The sequence below is a fragment of the Phodopus roborovskii genome, unplaced genomic scaffold (assembly GCF_943737965.1).
Source record: "Phodopus roborovskii unplaced genomic scaffold, PHOROB, whole genome shotgun sequence".
NCBI classification, from domain to species: domain Eukaryota; kingdom Metazoa; phylum Chordata; class Mammalia; order Rodentia; family Cricetidae; genus Phodopus; species Phodopus roborovskii.
In genome coordinates, this window is record NW_026126410.1 from 40,965,990 (window position 1) to 40,988,710 (window position 22,721).

The window sequence follows — 22,721 nt, forward strand, 5'->3', positions numbered from 1 at the left end:
GTATAAATTTTTGTTAAAGCACATTTATAAAAAGGTAGAGTCTATTTTACTAAAATTGTAAGCATTGCCCATGGTATACAGAAATGCAAACAGTCTGTTTTGATGGCTTTGAGTTCTTATTAACCTTCACATGGTGTTATTGATGTCTTGAAAACTGAAAATTGGTCAGAAGAACCACACAAAAGGAGGCATAATTGCCCATCATGTGTTTATTGATAACTGACAAAACGCTGGCTGGTTTCAGATAGCTGCTCCTAATACCTTGTCTCAGAAGATCACCCTGCCCGCACTTCACCAAACCAGAAAGTTGCTTGGGAATGACTGTGGGTGTTGGGTGCTGGCTTGCTTGGGAGAACAATTGCCAAACACCTCACCCAAAAGCTAATGAGGTGAAGATATCACTATCTGTGAGAGACACTGACTGGATGGGTTTAATATTGTAAGTCGGGCTGCATCTTCTTTAAGCAAATTTTGACTGAACAGGTTAAGATGCTCAGAGCAGGCCTGCCATGAAAGGGTCTTCAAAAACCAATCCATGTATTCTTACAATGCTCATCCGTCCTCACCCCACTCCTCACCAGCACCCCCACTCCCTACTGTCCCACTTTGTTAGCAAGCATGCTTGCAACATCGCAGGACACGCGGCAAATCTTCAGGGGTGGGATCTGGGCGAGCCCTCTCAAGCAAACTGTTGTCTCCACGGACTTTGATTCAAGAGGGATTAACTCTGATCACTTTGCAGCATGACTTCACACTGAAAAGGTTAACTGCAAAGGAACAGGTCTAAGCTGTGTCCCTTTTTCCAGATGAGTGTCCTTCCTGTAGCACCAACCCCGTGGTGCATGAGGACAGTTTTCAGTGAAACTCTGAGGGAAGTGAAGCCGGGGTGTTCTTTAAACGTGTCTACACAAAGGGGAATTGCCAGTGTGGACTCACTGGCTGCAAATGTGCAAATGCACATTCAGATGAACATCCCAATAAGGTAATAACTGAGGGAAAGAAGCTTGAGTTATAGGAGACTGCCATTCTGCTACAGACGGCTTTTGGCTTGTGAAGTGGGTAAAGGGTTCAGATGAATATTAGGGCAATTCTACACATGAAGCACGCAGCCTAACAGGAGTAAAACCTCCTTCGAGTCACACCTTGGGTTTCCTTGGCAGGACTTTCAGCAGACTTTCTACGAGCTGGAAGATACTCTGCCCATACGGTCAATGGGGCCTGGTCAGCCTGGACTTCCTGGTCACAGTGCAGCCGAGACTGCAGCAGGGGCATTCGGAACCGGAAGCGTGTTTGCAACAACCCAGAACCCAAGTACGGGGGCATGCCATGCCTTGGCCCATCGCTGGAGTTCCAGGAATGCAACATTTTACCCTGCCCAGGTAAGTGGATCGCGGTGTCGAAGAGACTGGGAAAGCCTTGTGCCTGTAGTCTTTAAGAACTGAAAGCCACTAAAGGTCACTGGAAACTGCTCCCCCTTACCTCTCTCTCCTTCCCTCCCTCCCTCCCTCCCTCCCTCCCTCCCTCCCTCCCTTCCTCCCTCTCTCTCCCTGAGATTATGTTCTTAAGAAATGTGTGGAGTAATGATGTTGGTAACTAAACAAGATGAAAGAAACAGTTATAACCGAAGAGGCCTGGATTCCTAACCCACCCTAGTTGTCTAGTTCCAACTCAGTCCCGCTAGTTTAAATTTTTTCTCTAGTCTCTATTTAGGCATGCATGCGCTAGCTTAATGGTAGCAAGATTCTCCTCCCATATTTCCTGATGCAAAGACACACACAATGTAGAATGATTTATGTCTATGTTCTCTTGATTTTACAAGAAATTCCCATGAACCACTTTGTCTTAGGGTTGCTGTTGCTATGATGAAGCACCATGACCAAACTAACACAAGGAAGAACGGGTTGATTTCACTCACAGTCCCATAAGTATATAGTTCATCATCAAAAGCAGCTATGGCCAGAACTCAAACATGGCAGGAACCTGGAAGCAGGAGCTGCTGCAGAGGCCATGGAGGAGTGCGGTCTCCTGGCCTGCTCCCTCTGGCTTGATCAGTCTACTTTCTTACAAAACACAGACTGCGGGCATAGGGATGACACTGCACATGATAGGCTGGGCCTTCCCCTGTTGATCACTGAATAAGACAATGACATACAGGCATGTCTGCAGCTGGAATTTATGGGGACATTTTCTTAATTGAGGTTTGCTCCTCTCAGATGACTTTAGTTTGTGTCAAGCTGACATCAAACCATGCAGCAAATACTCAGACCTTACGATCTAAGCCCAGTCACTAGTTTGCAGAAATATATGTTGTTCCCAAAATACATGTTACTCTCTTCCAGGATGCAGTTAGACCCAACCCTTCCAATATGACCTCTACCAGGTTCATAGAGACACAGCTGCCACAGTGTTTCTCCAGGGACACTAGATAGCTCATATTTTCATCTCACCATTTGCACTGAGAGGCCTGCTGCATGAATGAAACCCTCCAAGGACAGGCTTCTCTTCTGGCTACTAGGAGGGCTGTGTGTCACCTGCCATTCTCATAGTCTCAGGCTCTAACACAGAGTCTTAGAGCCATTGTAGCCTTGTCTCTGTGTATACCATTTTGTTGGTGAGATTTTTATGGATGTAGTTTGTGACATTATTAAGAGACACTTAACTCCCAATCTCACACTTAACTCCCCAATCTCACACTTAACTCCCCGATCTCACACTTAACTCCCTGATCTCACACTTCACTCCCTGATCCTCTTTCTCTTATAGCCTTTACTCCTCCTCTTTCACCGTTCTACCTGAGCCTCTGGTGCATAGTTGCAGTTGCATTGTAGATGTTATCCATTAGGACTGGGCTCCACAATTCGGTATTTTCATCTATTGTGGTTTTCTGTAATAGTGTCTGTCTGTTACAAAGAGAAATACCCTTGATGAAGAAACTACACTCATCCATGGCTATAAGTATAAATATTTAGAATATAGTTGGGAAGAATGATGGTTTAGTTAAGTAACAGTTGTGTGTTATCCTCCAAGACCCCTGAGTTCACTAGTCCTGGGTAGTTGGCTAGCTTTCCAATACCAGTCATGATTTCCCTCTTCTTGAATTAGCCTAAAGTCCATTTTGAGAGCTGCTGTTAACTGCTAAAGTGTGTGTACCACTACTGTACCCGTAGCATTAGAGAATAATGATGCTCACCGTGGTGATTCATAGGCATCATAGATAAGTAGGACTACTGGCTGCTTATCTCTTTTGGAAACTTTCATTGTACCTTCCAGGTACATGAAAACTAGTCCTCAAGGAGCAGGTTTTCAGGTCAGATCAGCTCAGATCTTGTGGATCCTGCATCTTAAGTAAATGGGTATTTTCAGAAATGGGGACTTGTGTTATATCTCTGGAAGGCAACCAGGGGCAACAAAAATAGCCTGTAATGTTTGGGAATTCTCTTGAACAACCTGACCAACAACTCGAAAGAGGGTGTTTGGTGCCTGTTACTGGGTTTCTGTTAGATAGTCTATGGTTCTTGGAGGGAGCATTGTCATCCCATATGGGAAAATTTGATTTTCATTTTATGTATACGTACTTACATGTATTATAGATATTTGTAGGTACATAACTAATAGTTATGATTCCATATGAGTTTTTCAGACATCTTGCTACTATTTTACCTTCCGTCTGTATTTACCTCCCTCCCCTCTCCCTAGTTAAAGTCCCTATTTCCCACTCTCCTCGGTTCACTTGTACTCTAGATCTCCCTCTATTGCTCCCCATCACAGCCACTGCACAGTGGTCCCTTTTTTACTTTCCTGGTTTCTATGGTTACTACAGATTATATACTTAAATCTGACAATTTGCAGCTAAGAACATCAGACGAGAGACAGCATGCAACATTGACTTTGTAGGCCTGGGTTACACCACCCAGCGTGATGTTTTCTAGTTCCTTCCACTTACCTGTAGCAGCGATTCTCAATGATATCTCTGCTCCTACACTTGTGCTGTTCCCATGAGGCCTCTATGCTTGAATTTCTCCAGCCTCAGGCCATTCCTCTTCAGACCACACAACTCTCCCAGCCAAATTGATGCTAAGATGCTGGGAAAGGTCACTGAGTTGTTTTTCCCACAGCCCATGTAGAAAGATTCCTCCCCTGGGTGCTTGGAGGCAGGGAGGCAGCGTGGGCGATATCGCAATAATCAGGGCTGTGAACTGGAGCCAAGGGGAATGATATAGGAATGCCAAGTTTCCTCTATCACCCTGTCTTCTCTAGACTCCAAACTTAATTTCTTGTGCCCATGTGGAGTCCTAGAGATGCTTGGATGTAGTCCTGGTCCCTGAGGGTAAATGTTTCTTGTCTATCTTTAGGACACTCTGATAACATCATCTATGGGTAGTTCAAAAAAAAATTTATTTGTTGACTTGCCTGAATATCTTAAAATAACTCTGTGCTCATTTTCTTTTAAAAGCCAAGATTCCTTTGTAGAATTGTGCATCTCTTTGCACAAGGAACTGGCAAATTCAAGGTTGAATGTGTGAGCATCAGCTTTAGCATCTCCTGCCCATAAAATTCCTTTAAAAAACTCAGCTATCAGCTGGTAGGAAGCCCCCCTGAACTGTGGAGATTGAGCTATACAGCCAAAAGAAGCCTTATTTAGGGTAATTTTTACCTCATTCAGAGCATATTCTTGCATATAAAGTGATGTTTTCAACTATATTAGGTTCCCAGTAAAAGATTCTTGGTTTTTTTAAGATAGGGGTTCTCTGTGTCGTTTGGTAGATCAGGCTGGCCTCGAACTCACAGAGATCCACTTGCTGAATGCTAGGATTAATGGTGTGCACCCTACCACCCAGCAGCACTGTCATTGTTTTTTTAATGTTCTCAGAGATTACAAGCAGATCTGAGGTCTCAGCACTTGTTATGAAAGCATGAAGATTTGCATTTGAATTCTCAGCATCCACATGAATGGGCATGTCTACATGTGCCTATAACAACAACATTGAGGGGCAGGGATAGGCAGGTCCCAAGAGCTCCCTCACCAGTAAGCCTAGCCAGCATGGTGGTCTGGTTCAGTGAGAGACCCTGCCTCAAGAGAGTAAGACAGGGAGAGTATGATAGCAGAAGGCACCCAGTTCCCTACTCTGGCCTTTGTATGCATGCCCATGAGGGTCCAGCTAGGCTGCGGATCTAGCTGAGCTACTGAGTGCTTATCTTGAATTCTGGAGGCTCTGGTTCTGCCTGTGATACTAATGTAAGTAAAGAAGTACATAAAATAATGATGAGAGCAAGCTTCTACTTAGATAATTATTCTTCACCTTCTCGACCTGCTCCTGTGTAATTTATCTCAAAACTGAGAGGCACCTGACTGTTTCCAATCACAACTTTTTCTCCTGGCACATTTGATGCAGCAGTGAAGACCCTAGACTGAAATCCTTGTCTGGCAAAGCTAGAGACAACAGCTGGTTCTTTGTTGTCATGTGTATTGAAATAAGAGGAAAGCAACTTAAAGTTGCACTTAATCACCCATAAAACCTGACGCAGTAAACATGAGTTCTTTTGATCTGATTTAACTCACGGGTTCTGTTTGTCTTCTGTAAACAAGGGCCAGGGAAAAGGAACACTGAGGTTATGATGAAAGGGCACAGTGAATCACACTGGCAGGTGTGTCTCCTCCAGAGAACAATACAGACACCTATGGTACACTGAGGTCAGTGTGCTTTCTATCTGCAGTATCCTGGGTCCTCCACAGGGGGAGACAGAGAGTACAAGAGACTTCTACTCAATGCTCCTTTAGAGGAGGAAAAACATTACTGTTCCTGACTGTCCTGAGGTCCAAACTTAGCAGGCTAAGGAATCAGCAGCACATGTTCCCATGAGCTGAGAGGCTGCAAATGCTCCACTTTGTCCTCCTGACCTCCCACAGTGTGACCTGTATTTGGGGGTTAATCATGCCGCTTTATCTTGCTCACCTTCATCGAAGTTTTTATCCTACTGCAGCAATTGAGTATTTAACTAGAATTTCAAGGGCAATGATTTTCTTTCCTTGCCCATTGAGCTATTTAATATATAAATTTCATTTCAGCAAAAGTAGTTCCCTGTAACTAATTGCTTTCTTTCCTTGGAAGAAATAAGCATCTAAGCTTCAGGGTGTTTGATCTTCTCATGAACTGGTCTTACATTAAATGCTGATTCAAGCCCTGGGCAGAAACCAACATGAATGGCAGAAATGATGAGAACTGTAAGGAAGTCTGTTGCCTGAGCTATTGATTCTTAGCTTTAGGTCATTTCAAGCCAGCTAGGTAGTAAAACCAGCAAAGGTAAGAGCTAGCAGGGTATTTCATATTAATTATTACGGCAAATAATTCATGGTTCACATAGTCAGAATGTTTGTGTCATGCTGATGCTTATATGTTTAGAAATAGTTTCTGAAGAACAAACAAGGGAACTAGACAGTGGGAGTATTCCAGAAGGATTCTTTAAATCTGTATCTACCACCACATAGAAAACCTCAGATGTCCCCACACCATGGTGTGTACACCACTGTCCTCTATTGCTATATCTTATTTAGCTGTATTATATTGGTCTTGTGAAGACTTCAGACATGCTATGTTTTTGTGTCCCTTCCCAGTGGATGGCATGTGGTCTTGTTGGTCATCCTGGTCAAAATGCTCAGCAACCTGCGGGGGTGGACACTACATGAGAACCCGCTCGTGTACAAACCCAGCCCCAGCCTATGGAGGGGACATCTGCCTGGGACTGCACACAGAAGAAGCTCTCTGCAACACACAGACCTGTCCAGGTACATAAAGCCTTGGGAACTGTGTAGCTGTAGTGCAAACTCACCTTTCTTAATTATGAGTGGTGAAGCTAAAGATTGCAAGTCACACTAGGCACTGGAAATAGAGGAATGGATGGCAAGTCAATCTCACACTGATGCTCCTGATGTGAATTCATAGCATTCTATTCTACAACAACACACAGGGCTCCGAGGTCCCCCATCCACAGTTCAGAAGAGGCTCGCTTCCTCCTTTCACCACTCCCTGTTGCTTGCTTTGGTTTTCACATTGTACTCTGTTTTCATCGCAAATGGGAAAGTGCATACATGTTGGATTGGAGTGTCTATACTACCTACCTGGGAAATATACCCCAACTCATCTTTGGCCTTACTTCAGTTACGCTGAAGACTCTCAGGTAGCACCTTGCTTTGCTGGAGGAGAGAGAAGATTGGAAAGCAAGTAAACACGTGTAAAGCCCCCCTCCGCCTCCCTTGTGCAGGGAAAATCACCTGTGGGTCCTTGTCTCACAGCCTGTCCCAGCCCAGCACATGTTATATGCTTGGAGTTAGCCCAGAAATGTCCCAGGGGAGCAGGGGCATTGTGGGAAGACACCTTGCTCAGGGTCAGGGCTATTCTCAAAGGCAGTGCAATTAAAGAAAATACAAGGCTTGAAGTTCAATCAGCTGTCAGAGAACCAAAGCAAAGCAAGCAACAGGGAGCAGTGAAAGCAGGAAGTGAGCCTCTTCTGGACTGTGGATGGGTGACCTCGGAGCTCTGTGTTTGGTGTAGGATATTCCACATAGCCCTTTACCCAAGAGTTAACCTGGCATTCTGACAGACAGGACCTCATGGGATGATAGTGAGTTACCCTTCTACATTTGATTTTGACAGAGAAACACTTTATCAGTGTGAATGTAAAGACTTTTCTAGAAAATTCCATCTATATATGAAAGGGCCTCAAAACCAAATTCTTTTTTTAAATTAATTTTTATTTAAATTAAAAACAATCTTATTTTACATACCAATCCCAGTTCCCCCTCCATCCTCCCATCCCACCCACCCCCCAATCTACTCTTCAGGGAAGGTGAGGCCTCCCATTGGAGATCATCAAAGTCTGTTCACATCATTTGGGGCAGGACCTGGGCTCTCCCCAGTATACCTAGGCTGAGAGAGCAACCCTCCATAAGGAATGGGCTCCCAAAGTCCATTCATTCACTGGGGATACATACTGGTTCCACTGCCAGAGGTCCCATAGACTGCCCAGGCCCCCCACTGAACCCACATTCAAGGGACCTGGTTCGATCTTATGTTGGTTCCCCAACTGTCAGTCTGGAGTCCATGAGTTCCCACTTGCTCAGGTCAGTTAAACTGAATTATAATCATTCCCAAAATCACTCTTTTATGTCTTTCAGAAAATACATCATTCCATTTATGTAGATCTTGAACAACATGAATTTCTAGGTTTAAAAAAATAAAATTAAGAAAAAGAAAATGCCCTCCTTATATTGGCGAATAACTAATATAGAGAGTTCATTCCTTAGCTTAATAGATGAATCTTATCCTTATTTTTGATCATCTGTATGAGTTGAAAAGCATTCCAGAAAGTCCTTACCTTCAGGCAGAAGTTCCTGTTATTGCTCATTGGGCATCTTTTGGCCTCAACCAGGGATGTAGGATTCAACTTTACCCATGTCAGTGGGCCTAGAGTGAAAGAAACTCTGCCTGGCTGGCCTGTCTTTGTCATGGTGACTTTGAAGAGTTGGTTTTATTGCAGAAAAAGAGATGTTTTGAACTCCCAATCAGAAACCAGATTTTTAGCATGTGGTGCTAGCTAACATGGATCCAGAGGTTAATGTCCAGGAAATAATCAAAGGACCTCTTTAGGGGGGACTCTGTAGTAAATAGTGTCTGCATTGATGATTTCTGACTCTCAGAGTTCAGGTTTGTCTCAAGAATTACCTTGTTGACTATTTTAGTTAAAATCATTCACAGAATTGAAATGATATGGGACACAGAATTGAAATGATGTGGGACTTGGAACACTTACTTTAAAAACATTATCTGATTAAATGTTTAACACTTTTACTCATCCTTATGTGGATTTATTTACTGGATTGCTAAGAAGCTATGACCACATCTTATTTATGCATAGAGCCACTAAAAATAACAATGTGAAAATCTGAAGTACAGAGTGACTTGACCGTGATTGGTCAATATCATCAAGTAACCCCGCCTCTACCCCTCTTCTGGTCTTTGTAGAGAGTTGGTCAGAGTGGTCTGATTGGTCTGCCTGTGATGCCTCTGGCATCCAGGTCCGTGCTCGGCAATGTGTTCTTCTGTTTCCTGTGGGCAGCCAATGTTCCGGAAATACCACAGAGAGTCGGCCATGTGTGTTTGACTCTAATTTCATCCCAGGTAAGGGCAGAGATGTTTATCAGGGTGAGCAGAGCCATTGTAATATCCAGAGAGGAAATGACCCCTTGGGTCAGACTTTTATATGCTCTTTGAGGCTGCCTTTGCTGAATTAAAAGTGATCCTATCAACTGCTGTGGTTTCAAGGCCACCAGGATATAAATTCCCATGTAACTGCCAACTTAGACTGGAATTTAGCAAAATGTCTTATATAATTTATTGATGCTACTGTTGTGTGAGGATTTCACTACAGAAATTCATAACTGATTGCTTGTCTTTATATCAGCACAAATACTTTACTATTGAAATGTTGTGTGCTTTTTTTTTCCCCAGAGAAAAGGGTCATAAGGGTCATTGTATTTGTGTAACTTTCAGTATACTGATGAACATGAATGTCTGTTATTAATGATACCTTCAGAAAAAGATTGACAGTTCCTCTTGCCACACCTTTAAAAAATATGGGAAATCAACATTTAGTTATCACATGGGACAGTCATCAATGACCCTGTAGGGTGGTATTCTATTTATGTATAATTCCCTGAATATAACCACCCCTTTGTATCTGTGAAACATAGTATGGACTAAAGTCAAGAGCAAACTATTGTGAAAAATAATAAGATTAAATTATAGAAGCATAGCTCATTCATTTCTTTTGACTTGTGGAAATAACAGTAACATTTACACAGAACTTTTAGCTTTAGCCTACCCTTAGAAGGCACATACAGCCACATACAGCCTGAGTGTTGTTGCTTTTTGTTTAACATATTAGTTTTTGATTAACATCAGTTTTTCTTATCTAATGAAAAGTCAGTGTGGGAGAGTCTGGCATTTCTAAACACTTGGAGTGTTACTACACTCAGAAGACCTACCATCTCATTCACAACCCACATGTGGATTTCACATGTGTCACAAGAAAGGGGATACCTGGGCTTCTGAGGAGTGTTTTCCTTGAGCTCTAGTCATTCAGTCTTCAGAAAAACAATACAGGACAATGTGATTGTGTCTCCCTCCCTAGCTGATGGGACATGCCATAGCAGAAATCAGTACTTGCTCTTGTTTCAAGCCTGAGGGACCATGGCATTTTCTTCTTTGGTATTGAATACCATACTCTCCTAGCCAGGGTGACATAGGCAAATCCACCTTTTGAACCTTAGATTCATATGGAATTTATAATCATTAGTGTTTGTAAATGAAGTATGGTTATAAGTTTTTCTCCCACCTTCTTTGTGCATAGTGATTGTTTTTTTTTTTTCTTTTTCTTTTTCTTTTTTTTTTCCTAGAAGTGTCTGTGGCAAGATCCAGCAGCGTAGAAGAGAAAAGGTGTGGAGGTGAGTTATCCTGTGTAATGGAGCTCTTGTTGCAACTCTGACAAATTGCAACCTTTCTCTTCCAGGGGTGTTCTGCTGTTGGACATGGGTGGCTGGGCAGGGAAGCCCCTGAGTACCCCCCTCATATTGGTCATGTTATGCCAGACACACCACTAAATGCTTTTAGAGAGAGACATGTCCTATCAGCATCTCACAAAGCTGCCACCATCTACAGTTGTTTGTGTGAGACACTTGGAGACAGGCTTTGGAAGTGAACACTTTGAGATTCCAGATGGAGACATAGGTCATGTGCTAATACTGTTCAACCACCATGGGCTCTGGTGCTGCTCAGAATTAGCCTCTCTAGTGACCCTGTTATCAGATTTGGGTCCAAGGAGTCAGCTTTTCACATTCTGCTGCCATCTGAGTGAACAATAAAAGCTTCCAAAGAGTTTATATTGGCCACTGTACTAAAGGAAGAGTAAGCATCAGTTCTCACCTGCACTGCACAGGTGAGGACTATGGAACTCAATGAGGTGAGGCCACTGGCTCAGGTACTCATGGGTCATAAGTAAGAGACTCGGGGATAACATGTTGGCAAAAGAATGCAGCAGGGGTTTTACATTGAAAACATCACAGGGGAGGGGGCCCCATGGATCCCTGGGAGATGTGTGTGAGGTCTCCACAACAGCCCTGTCTGGGTCATACTCTTAGTCAACACCAGAATTCAGACAAAACTGTGTGCTAACCTTAAGGAACTGTGGGTCAGCGATGCAACCATGTAGAAATTGTCTTCTGTCTTCAGAGAGGCCAAGACAGACCCAAGGGTCACATGGGTGGCACCTCAGTGGAACTGACTGGTCATCCAGGTTTGCTACAAGTCTCTCAACTTTTTCTTCCCCTGGAAGGATAGCTGGGTCTGTGCAGGTCCTTTAGGGGCCTTGAGCAAGTCCAGCATCTAACCTGGTGTTGTTATGGGCAAACTCTCAGTAACTGTAATTGCTGTGCATTATTAGGAAACTGATTGTTTTAACCTTCATGGTGCTGGCACTGACATTCCAGCATTCCAACACAAGCAAGTAAGATGGGTCTTAGGCCAAAGCTGACAGGTTAGCATAACTGATTATATAACATGAATGTTTGCGGAGGTTTAGAATAATTCTATAGGTGTTTTATCTCCATTGGTAAAAAAAAAAATCAATCAAATGTTGAACAGAAAGCAATTCACCTGGACCAACTGGGTGGTTTGTCTCTATTGTAGCTTTATTTTCCAAAAACTAGGGGAAAATAGGCTCCTCACAGGAATTAGTAGGGGAACATGTCTGTCACCAAGACTAATGGCCTGAGAGCCATCCCAACCTCCTATGAGTAAAAGAAGAGGACTGACTCCTGTAGTTGTCCTTTGACTTCCATGTACGTGTCATGCTACCTGCTCATAGGCATGAGCATGCGCACAGCACAGGCACACACACATATACACAAAAACACACACCACACAATACACATACATAAACATACATACACATACATGCACTACACACATACACATACACCATACACACCACACATACATACCGCACACACACCACACATACACACACATATATACACACACACCACACACATAACACACATACACACATACATACACACACCATACACACCACACATACATACCACACACACACCACACATATACACACACACCATACACACCACACATACATACCACACACACACCACACATATACACACACACCATACACACCACACATACATACCACACACACCACACATACACACACATATATACACACACCACACACATAACATACATACACACACACATATATACATACCACACACACACCACACATACACAAACATATATACATGCACATAAACACACACACCACACACATAACACATACACACACACACACCATACACACACATGAACATGTACACACACATACATGCACACACACACACACAAGTAAATGTTAAAAATACAATGCATACATTTAGGGAAGAGGCACACTGTACAGAATCCCAAGAGATTTAATAGGCACTATTTTTCCCTTTGCAGAGAATGTGCTCCTATTGAGATCTTTCAGCTTAGCTATTCATAGTTTCAGGAGACACAAAGACTGAATAATCTTGTCATAAAGATGTCAGCTGGCCGCAGGTTCCCCAGGCACCTGCAGGAATAATTCACATAACTGATGACGCACATCTGCATATGGAGACCATTGTACACCTTCCATATGCAGCGGTGAATGTGAGCTATCAGGACAGTAGAAAGTATTTTTAGCAGTATGCGCCACTGACGCAGGGGAGTCCTAGCAGCTAAAACAGAGCTAAACAAGAGCTAAACAAGAGCTCACGGGAAATCAACCTTGCTTATCTTCGCACAGCCTCCATCTTCCACAAAAACAACACAATAGCAGTGTTTGTTGGTGGAAAGGGTGCAGAATGGCTTCCACGGCAGTCGCGTGCTGAGAGCCCTGCCCCATCACAGTCTCTATGACAAAGTAAGAAACATCCAAGGCATGTAATGTCCTTCTGTGATCTTACCTTTGAACAAATGAGCTAGGAGAGAAGAGTTGGGTTGACTCTTCACTCAGTTGTCAGGAAGTTACAGATTCTTATAGAATGTTCTCAGTAGATTATCCAGCCATTAGTTCTGTGGACTCTATGGTAGGACCTTCACTATCTGTTCAAAATCTCAGTGCATTTAGGAGCTGTGTGTTGATTGTTGCTGGCAGTGATCCCAGTGAGGGATCTGCATTCGTAGAACAGTGTCCAGGAGCAGACAGAAGCACAGTACAGGGGAAAACTCAGGGTCTCTACCATATATCACATGGGCATCTAGTTTTGATGCTGAGCTTCACCCTAGGTTTCTTGACCCGGGATTCTGACAGAGCCCTAGGGCTGTCGTTCTAGTCTCCTTTGACAAGTGTCACACCTGGCCTGGTGGTAGGGTGGGTTTTCTGCTGAGCTGTCAGTGCCATACATAGACACAGAGCACAAGGAAGGTGGCTCTGCAGACTAGGGAGGAAGCAAGGGCTGGGTCTGTCAGTTACAAACCTCTCAGGTCCTGGGGATTGCAGACAGATCTACTTGTCTCCTCTAGTACTCTCGAGGGCTCCCTCTATAGTGAGGATGTCACTCCACATCCATGCTGATGCTCAGTAGCTTTGCCACAGTCCCACTTGGCTCTGGAGTTGACAGATTGTGGAAACTACTAAATGACATTGCACTTCCTGGTGTTGTGCAGGGAGACAGTCGGGTTCTACCGATGCTCCCTGCACTGTGAGGATATAAGGCTAATTACATCAACACGGTAAGTCCTGTAGTGCCAGTGCAGAGTGGGAGACAGAAGGCTACCCTCTGTTTCACGTGACTTTCATTTAGCTCTGCTCTGAGCACTGCAGGAAGGTTGGGAACTTCAACAGCAGTGTTTCCCCAACAAGTATGGCGGTTTCCAGATGGTTCTTAGGCATCCTGTAACTCTTGGTGTGCTGCCAGAATACCGATCAAACCACTCCTGTTGTCAAGACGCATCGTTGCAACTCACCTTTGAAATATCTGCTACCCATAACTCAAGGGGGGAAAAAGTCAAAGAATAGATGCCTATTAAATAGACAAACAATGGGTCAAGAGAGAATCATTTGTGTCCAGATAGAAGATTATATTTAGTGCCTTTAGCACAAATCTTTTATTTCTCAGGGTAAGAATTTTTTATAAGATCACTACATGCAAGTTAGAAAAAGTGGTTCACAGCCTAATATACAAATTAGATGGATGGAGGGAGGGAAAAGAGAGGAGGAAGGGAAAACAGGGAGAGGGAGTAAGTCTCGGAAAAGACATAGCCAAAACTAGAGAAAGAAGAGAAACTTCTATGTCCTTCATAATCTTCAAAAGTTTCCATTATTGAACAAAAAAAAAATAGTATTTACAAAAATACAATAGACAACAGCAGAATTAATGTAAATAGAAAACAATTTAAATAAAATGAAAGATGGAAGAAGAAACAGGCTGGCTTATAGGAGTGCAGCAACTGAGAGTTCCAGGAGAATTCTCCCTTCATAGGCTGCAGTCATGGTGGGTAAACAGATGCTCAGCCGTTAAGGTCTATAGACACACTACCCATAAGCCAATGGACACTCTGCTCTTAAAGGCTCTCTGAGGGCTTTAGGGGAAAGCAAATGTGTTTCAGTTGCAATACTAACAATGTTCAAGGGGTTTGAGGAAATGATGGTAATCCGTAAAGACCCTAATGTGAACTAGGCTACTGAGTATGTCAAAGTTCTTACATGGCCCTGACATTTCCAAGAATAAAAGTACTGTGCTGTCTGTACCTTGCAGTATGCAGCACCCTCTTTTGTCTTTCCTTTCACGGGGACACTTTGAGTGTCAAGTAGCCTGTTCTTCTCAAGTTCAGTATGATATTGGCGCTGTTTCACAGAGTTCAACATGTTCCATATGATGGCCGTGGGGCTCAGCAGTTCCATCCTCGGCTGCCTCCTTACCCTGCTTGTCTACACCTACTGCCAGCGCTACCAGCAGCAGTCCCATGATGCAACTGTCATCCACCCTGTCTCTCCTGCCGCTCTCAACAGCAGCATAACTAACCACATCAACAAACTGGACAAATATGACTCAGTGGAGGCCATCAAGGTAAGAAATGGACAGTGACAGCTGCAGCCAGGTAGGCCACAAAGGCAGGTGACACTGAGGCTGCCAGCAAGGTTCGGTGGTGGTGGCACTGGTGATGGACAGAGCTGGGGTACCCCAGACATTTTGGGTGTTGGTCCGGTACTCTCTGGTGAGTGTAGACAGACTGTAGCTATTGGTGAATTCCCCGTGGTAGTTGTAGAAGGTCTACAAGTATTTGCTGGATATTTTTGCAAATGAAAGGAGGGTCTCTGAAGTTTTGCTTTTCTTATTTGCCTATTCCTATTGGAAATAAAGGTTTTAAAAGGAAAACAATGGTATATAAAATTGTGGGAGCTAGTAAGTCTTGGACAGTGTCTAGCTATGCCTCAACTATGCTTCTTGCCCTTGAAGAGGCCTTTCAACAAAGAGCCTCAGCATATGACCAAATGAATAACTGAGCAATATAAAGGGCATGTTATGGCACTCAGATGTCCATGTCCATTTCAGGGAGACCTGAGTTTCCTATGACCTCGTAAACTCTTTGATAAAATGGGTATGATAGAACATACCTCCATGTTATGAGGTTTCACTGACTTTCCATGTGAGCCAGAATGACAGCTGCTGTTATTGCCATGTTTGTATGTGAAGTCAAGGTGTGGCTGGGAATGTATCAGGGGCTTTTGTCTGCTGTACCCATCTTCTGTTATTTTCCACACTGATGAAGGGAACTCTCCTGAGCTAAGACTGAATAAGTTTCTGTGTTCCTGTTGAGTTAGTTGTTTCCTGTAACATATTTAGCAAACATTGACATAACCTCTCTCCCTATCATGATAGCTAACTTTGAGACCACATCCCCTTTTATAAGAATATGTATTACATACCACACCAAGGATCAGGGAACATTGTGAGATAGGGAAAGAATGTAAAAGCCAGAGGACACAGAGGAGTACTATAGCATAATGTCTTCTGAATACGATATGTCTATCTTTCACAATCATGATCTCACCAGAGCTATGATTACCTGCACAAGATCAAGGCATAGATAGGGCATATATTATCTCAATGCCCTACTTTATCCTGAGGGACTACTGGTAGTCGGTTATTGTTAGGAAAGGGAGAATTACTCTTTACTAAGGATATGGTCCATGGTGAGTTTCCCATGCTCCAGTAGACATTCCTACACCCATGAGCAGCATTAACCAGACTTGGTCCACTATTAAAATACAAACATGAATTTGGGAGAGAGAAATGTTGGGGGATATGGGAGGAGCTAGAACGTGAAATGGGAGAACAGATAGCATACTTCATTGTATGATTGTTTTAATTGTACAAAATTTTGAAAAATAAAGTTTTCAAAAAAGAATACTATGAAGTCCACAATTACAAAAGCAGACTATATGTTACATTTAGTTCTTTTAATCTCAGACAGCAGATTTATGACCCCAGACTTCAGGGTTCACACTTCCTTCTCTGTCACTTGTACAGGGATGGGGTGGGTTGGTTTTGTTTGTTTGCTTAGCCTGTAACTGGGCTTGAACCAGAACCCTGAACCTATCTCTAGCTCTCACCTTTTAGATGATGGAGTAAGGATAAAGTGAAAGACAGAGGACTCATCCATAGTCTATCAAAAAATGAACTATACTGTTGGGGAAAATTTTGAGCTGTGGGCCTTCAAAACAAACAAACAAACAAAAAAAAAAAAAAACAAAACAAAAAAAAAAAAAAAAAACTGCAGAGCCCCTGTAGCTTGATGCCAGCTTGATGTCAGCATGTCTGTGGTCTTGCTACTTTAGTCAGCAGTAGGTAGCTGAGCTGGTCTGTGTTCTTGCCTCAGCTGTGGTCTCCCATTCCGAGGTGATATTAGAAATGTTACTTCTATGAGGGAACAGAACACCACTGTATAGGTGTCTGCCTAGTCTACAATGACTTCTTCAAGAACTGTATTCAGTTAATTATTTAAAGTTAGCTTCTACTCCTTTTCATCTTTACCTTGATCTTCTCAGTATTTACTTTCTACATGGTATAATTCATCTCTTTGAAGTTGCTTGTGACTTTAATGACAGTTAGTGAGGTAGGGCATCTGTGTCACAGATGGCCACAGCGTACATCTTTTAATGAGTGCAGAGCAAAAAAGAGACTATGGCATTTGAGTCAGATGCACTCGCTGAAATAAGTTCTATAGTATTTGATAAATGCTGATGGCTTCTGGGGGGAGAAAGACTGATTTCTTTAAGAGTGTGACTCCTGTCCCATGCTGCAGTGGATGGCCCCATACCCAGGAGTATATGGGTGGCATAAATTGGAGTCATTTGGATTATCTGTTTAAAAAAAAAATCAAAGATAGGACATTAAGGCGAGGGCTTAGGAGGTAGGAATGGAGCTGAGAGAGGAATGAAATGTGAATGTGATTAAAATACTTTTATAAAATTCTCAAAGAATTAGTGAAATTGACATAATAAGTGTAGCTCTTTGAGGAAATCTAGATGCATATTAGTATATCCCTGGGTATGGAAAATAACTTGGGAAATGCACATAAGTTTACATGAATCTTAGAGGCTTTCTAGAAATTCAGACTTTGAATTTCTGGTCCTGTCTCCCTTGGTTCCTTCCTGATTAAAGTGTTAAACTAGGCCAGATGCTACTGAAGACAGCCAACCTTTTCCAGTTATCAGCCAAGTCTTCCTTGAGGCAAATGAGCTGAGGAGGCAGTAAATGAGAAGACACTTTCCAAACTACTGAAGCCTTCAGAGAGAGCTCAAATTCAGCACAGCCATCTCCTGAGCCCCCCCCTCACCTACCCCCTTTGGAAACACTGCTTACTGAACATTCTAAATCTTTTCAAACGTATTTTACAGGCATTTAACAAAAACAACTTGATCCTAGAGGAGAGAAACAAATACTTCAACCCACATCTCACTGGGAAGACCTATTCCAACGCCTACTTCACAGATCTCAACAATTATGACGAATACTAGCTGTCCTTACACTTTTGGCTCTCTGCCCCTTGAAGCCGTGCTCCATGACTGCCCCTATTTCTGAGGCTTCAGAGATGATGTGTGTGGATCCATTGCAAGTGCATTTCAAGCCAGGACTTTCCCATCGCTACAGAAAAACATAACAAAAAACAACAACAACAACAAAAACCCCATACACCCATAAACAACTAATTGTGGTGTTGTGACAATCTGGTCTGTAGCAAACATTTAATTGTTGCTCAGTGAACCATGATATGAAGTTTTTTTATTGTGTTCATCCAAAACTCTAACTTGTCTATTGTTTGATGAGTTTTATTTCATAAAAGTGCCAGCCACGTTAGAAAGTGTCTTCAGAAACATAACATCTTCATGCTTTTGAGTGTAGAGCTTCATGATGTTTTAATTTGTAAACAAAGAAGCAAAGCCAGGCACTTTATCTGAAAGATCCCTTCCCCCCACAGGGTCCGTAGTAATTCAAAGAATGAAGATATGCCTAAGGCCAACTCCCCCAACTCTTCGGGTTCTTGGACAGAGCTTGTTTGCACTTGGAGTGATTCCTGCCCAGGGAGTTCAGGAATTCCACCTGCCCTGGACCTGCCCAGTCATGGTCCACCAAGACCCTTTACTGTGGCCTGGGATAGTGACTGTCATCACTGCATGGAGAACACATGAACCAGAGAGCAGACAGTGAAACACACAGCAGTGTTCTTCAGCTTGCAGTGAAACTAGCCTTACTCTGACTTTCGGATTCCATGGCATTCCAGGGAGCTCCTTGCCAGGCTGTGGGCCTGAAGGCCATCTGCCTGGGCAGTGGGAATAAGCTGAAGAGGCAGTATTAGCATTTGGGTAGACTCCACACCCCTCTGCCCCTCCCTGCAGAGAAAATTCTTGAACATTATCAATTATGGAAAGCGGTGAAAGCACCAAACTGTAACTGAAAGCTACTCTTTAATATTTTATTTTTGTGTTATGCAGTGTTGAAAAAAAGAATGTTTAATGACAAGCTTTGTTTGTATTCAGCATTTTTGATGTGTCTAATGTACATCAGTAGTCCCCTATCAAGAGCATTAAAGGTGTGTAAAGCTGCCCCACTGGAGCTCAGCACAGTCACACTGGGCTGACACTGAAGTACCATGGTCCCCTTGTGTGTCCCCTGCTGCTCCCAGGCCGAGGAGGGAGATGCTCATGGCCTTCACCTCAGTGCCGCCCGCCTTCCTGTGCACCCAGCCTAGCCTGTCCCCCCTCTGCTCCCAGGCAGTAGCTGTGAAGATAATACCTTGAGAGGTAGCAGGTGAGAAGGCCGGGGCTTTAATCACCCCTCTGCTCTCACTCGAGGTGGAATGTTGTGAGACCATTCCTGGGGTCTTCAGAGGAGTAAAGGAGATTCACTAGCAACTGATACAGAGTATATGGGTACTGATTTAATGCTGTGATAAAGGACTGAGTAGGCGTTCATACGTGTTCTTATAAGTAAATAAACTTTCACATCTATGCAAATGTATAGCACGGGGGTAAAGATTACAGGGTTTTATGAGGGTGTTTTCCCCTATCAAATATAAAGAAGCAATCTCAGAAAATGTTCCTCAAAAAAAATTACCATGATTAATCACAAATTATTCTCATCTGAACACATTTTTTCAGACATAGCTCTATGTTAAAACTGAAATTAAAGCGGCAGATGGGCTCGGGGAGATGTGTCACATTGTGAAGAAGTGACATATGGGAACATCCCAGTGGGACATCGAGTGGCATTTCACACACTTCTGCAATGTACGGGGCCTCAGCTGCACACACATTTTAAAAATCCACACTCAACAGATAGATGTGTCAGATGATTTATTCCTTGTCTCTAGGGTGGATTTTCATTGGATGCCTCAGCTCATCTCATTACTTTCTTTAAGAAAAGAATAAATCCTCCTGGAGTAGCACTAAATTGTCTTGTTTTAAAAATAAGCTTCCCTTCTTGAATATTTCCCTAACTTGGAAGTTCGTCTTCTTTCTGCTGGGAAGGAGGGTGCAAATGTTTCAAGAAGTTGTCACTAAACTTGATAGGAAATACTTTCTAAATGACCTCCAATCTGATCTGTGTCAGTTTGATATTGTAACCCCACCCCAGAATTCTCATGCTTGAAGCAAGACAATATTCTGACATTAGTATTGCCTTTTTAAAGCCTCATTTTTGGCTTCCTAGTTCTCTTCAAATTTTTATCCCCAACCATCAGGCATTTGCTCTTATTTAGCCAGGCAATTGAATCAATTGTTCAGGAATGCCATGGGCTGTATTATTTTTCATTGCCAGTCATGTGGCTACTTTTCTGAAGGTGTACTGCTGTTGCTCCTAGCACAGTGTGTACCGTATTCTAGACCTCTCCTTAGTGCGTGCACGCCCGTGCACACACGCATGTACACACACACTGTGCAGAGGACATGCCACCCTCTTTGGGACCTTCTTCTCTGAGTAGATCTGCTCTACCTGGGTACGCTTTGTCTGTGGTTAGGATGCAACCTGTGGGCCATGCTTTAAATTCCAGACTGGCAATTTCATTTCCTTCTCCCTGCTTCATCCCTCCCTTTGACCCTTCTTACCTCCCTTTATTCCTTCATTCTTTCCTTGCTTCCTTTTGCCTTTTGATACAAGAAACATATGTAGGAATTCATATTTTTAAGCTACATCTGGCTGAACCTGTTGTGAAATGACATTAATCAGCTTGTTTTCCAGAGTTGGGGTTCATGTGTAGCTGGTTTTCATTAGGAAACTGGCTTCAGTCGCAGGCTTGAATACTTTGGAAGTTGGTCCTGATGTTGCTTAGAGTTCTCTCTCTGATTAGACCATCGTCAATCCTGCTATGTGCTGACATTATGCAGAAAGAAGAGTAGAATCTTTGCACACTGCACAGGCTGAGAATTTCCAAATATTCTGGGGACTTTCTTGGAACTGGGGCCTCTGTCACCACTGACTGAAGCTAACTCTGTGAGTTCTAAGGAACTCTGGGACATTGGGTAAAACTATGCTTCACAAAAAGAAGAAGGAGGAGGAGAAGAAAGAAAGAAAGAAAGAAAGAAAGAAAGAAAGAAAGAAAGAAAGAAAGAAAGAAAGAAAAAGAAAGAAAGAAAGAGGAAAGAAAGAAAGAAAACCTCTGTCATCAGAGTTCTAGGCTTTTTCTTCTAAACTTCCCAATGCAAGCTAGGCATCTTTATGCCTCTGCCCCTTAAAACTTACTGGTGGTATCCAAGTATCCCTGGTCCTGTTGGATACATCAACACACATATTAAAGAAGATTCTACACAAGAATTAACATTGACTTTGAAGGAAGAGAAGAGGGTTTCTTGTGTGCACACTGGAGTGACAGAGACACTGAGGGAACTGAAGATAAGCCATAAACAGTAATGTTTGTGAGGACATCTGTCATTGAGATACCTCTGTCACTAGGAAGGACCAATTAACATGGTTTGGTGTGAAAGCTATTGACTCACAGATGATACTGTAGAAAAGAGAAACAGAGGTGGCATGTGAGACTAAAAGGTGAAGGTTATATCACTCCCTACTGAATGTCCTGCATAGGTCCTGGCAGTAATCTGGCCCAAAACCAGGTACTGTAGTCCTGACATTTGCACTCTTCTATGATCATATTTCATGGGTGCATGAGTCTTAGTTGCAGGCACCCCTTACTTAACTACGAAGGGATGGAAATAACCCAGTTTGATACTGGTGTCAGTATATGCTCCACATGAATCTGCCTTCAACACTGTGGAAAATTTTTCATTAAAGAGGACTTCACTTTTGGGCTATGTTATTGTGTGATTGAATAGCCCAAGAGATGTTACCCTAAAGATATGTCAAGTTTGCATTTGGTCATTTTGTCTAAATGCAGCCTATGGGTATATGAATCTGCATATACCCTCACGTTTCTTTGCTGAGTTTTCTTGCTTTTAGAATAAGCCACAAACAGTTCTCAAATAGATCAAGCCAGACTCTTCACCAGTTTTTCCACAGGGTCATCAACTCTCTTAACCTTGATGTAACCTAGACTCTCCACTGAGAGGTCCACTAAGTTCAGCACTACTGTCACAGAAGAGAATTTGGGAGGCCCAGCCAGAAATACCAGACACTATTTACAAATGGGTAACATAGTGAACCCTGCCAGTATCAGAGCAACCTCTTTTTCAAGTGACAGGTTATGTCTGAGTCACAGGGCCCCCAATATCACTTTCCATGAAGGTCTCGAAACGGTAACCTTAGGTCAACTCCTTTGCTAACTCTCTGCTGTTTTTCTAGAGTCTAAAGTTGGTATTGAACATACCCAGCTCATTCATTCATTCCTACACCTTCACTACTCCATGGAGCATCCAGAGCCTTATGTTGATGCATCGGTGTCAGCATTTCAAAACCTGGTATTAGCTGTGGGTATTTGATGCTATCTACTATCAAACACTAAACATTGTAAGTGCTCTGCTTTTCTGAGAAATGCATGTGAGACAGGAAAACCTAAGTTAATGTTCTTGTTGACCTAAGAGATATACCATAGTGAATGCTATGTGACAGATTAATGCCCAGAGCCCAGGGATCATCAGTCTCCCCAGTTTATCTTTTCAGCTGTTATCAT

At 42.9% G+C, this 22,721-nt stretch overlaps 1 protein-coding gene across 1 annotated transcript in view; it reads left to right on the top strand.

Annotated features, from left to right (window-relative positions):
* The window catches only part of Sema5a (semaphorin 5A), a 415,024-nt gene extending 396,454 nt beyond the window's left edge, over positions 1-18,570 (top strand). Inside the window, exons 18-23 of the mRNA XM_051182617.1 lie at positions 1,161-1,379; positions 6,614-6,784; positions 9,021-9,176; positions 10,454-10,501; positions 14,952-15,163; positions 17,998-18,570. Coding sequence (XP_051038574.1) covers positions 1,161-1,379; positions 6,614-6,784; positions 9,021-9,176; positions 10,454-10,501; positions 14,952-15,163; positions 17,998-18,117 — 926 coding nt within the window. The 3' untranslated portion in view covers positions 18,118-18,570. The remainder of the gene's footprint in view (positions 1-1,160; positions 1,380-6,613; positions 6,785-9,020; positions 9,177-10,453; positions 10,502-14,951; positions 15,164-17,997) is intronic.
* Positions 18,571-22,721: the final 4,151 nt, after the last annotated feature.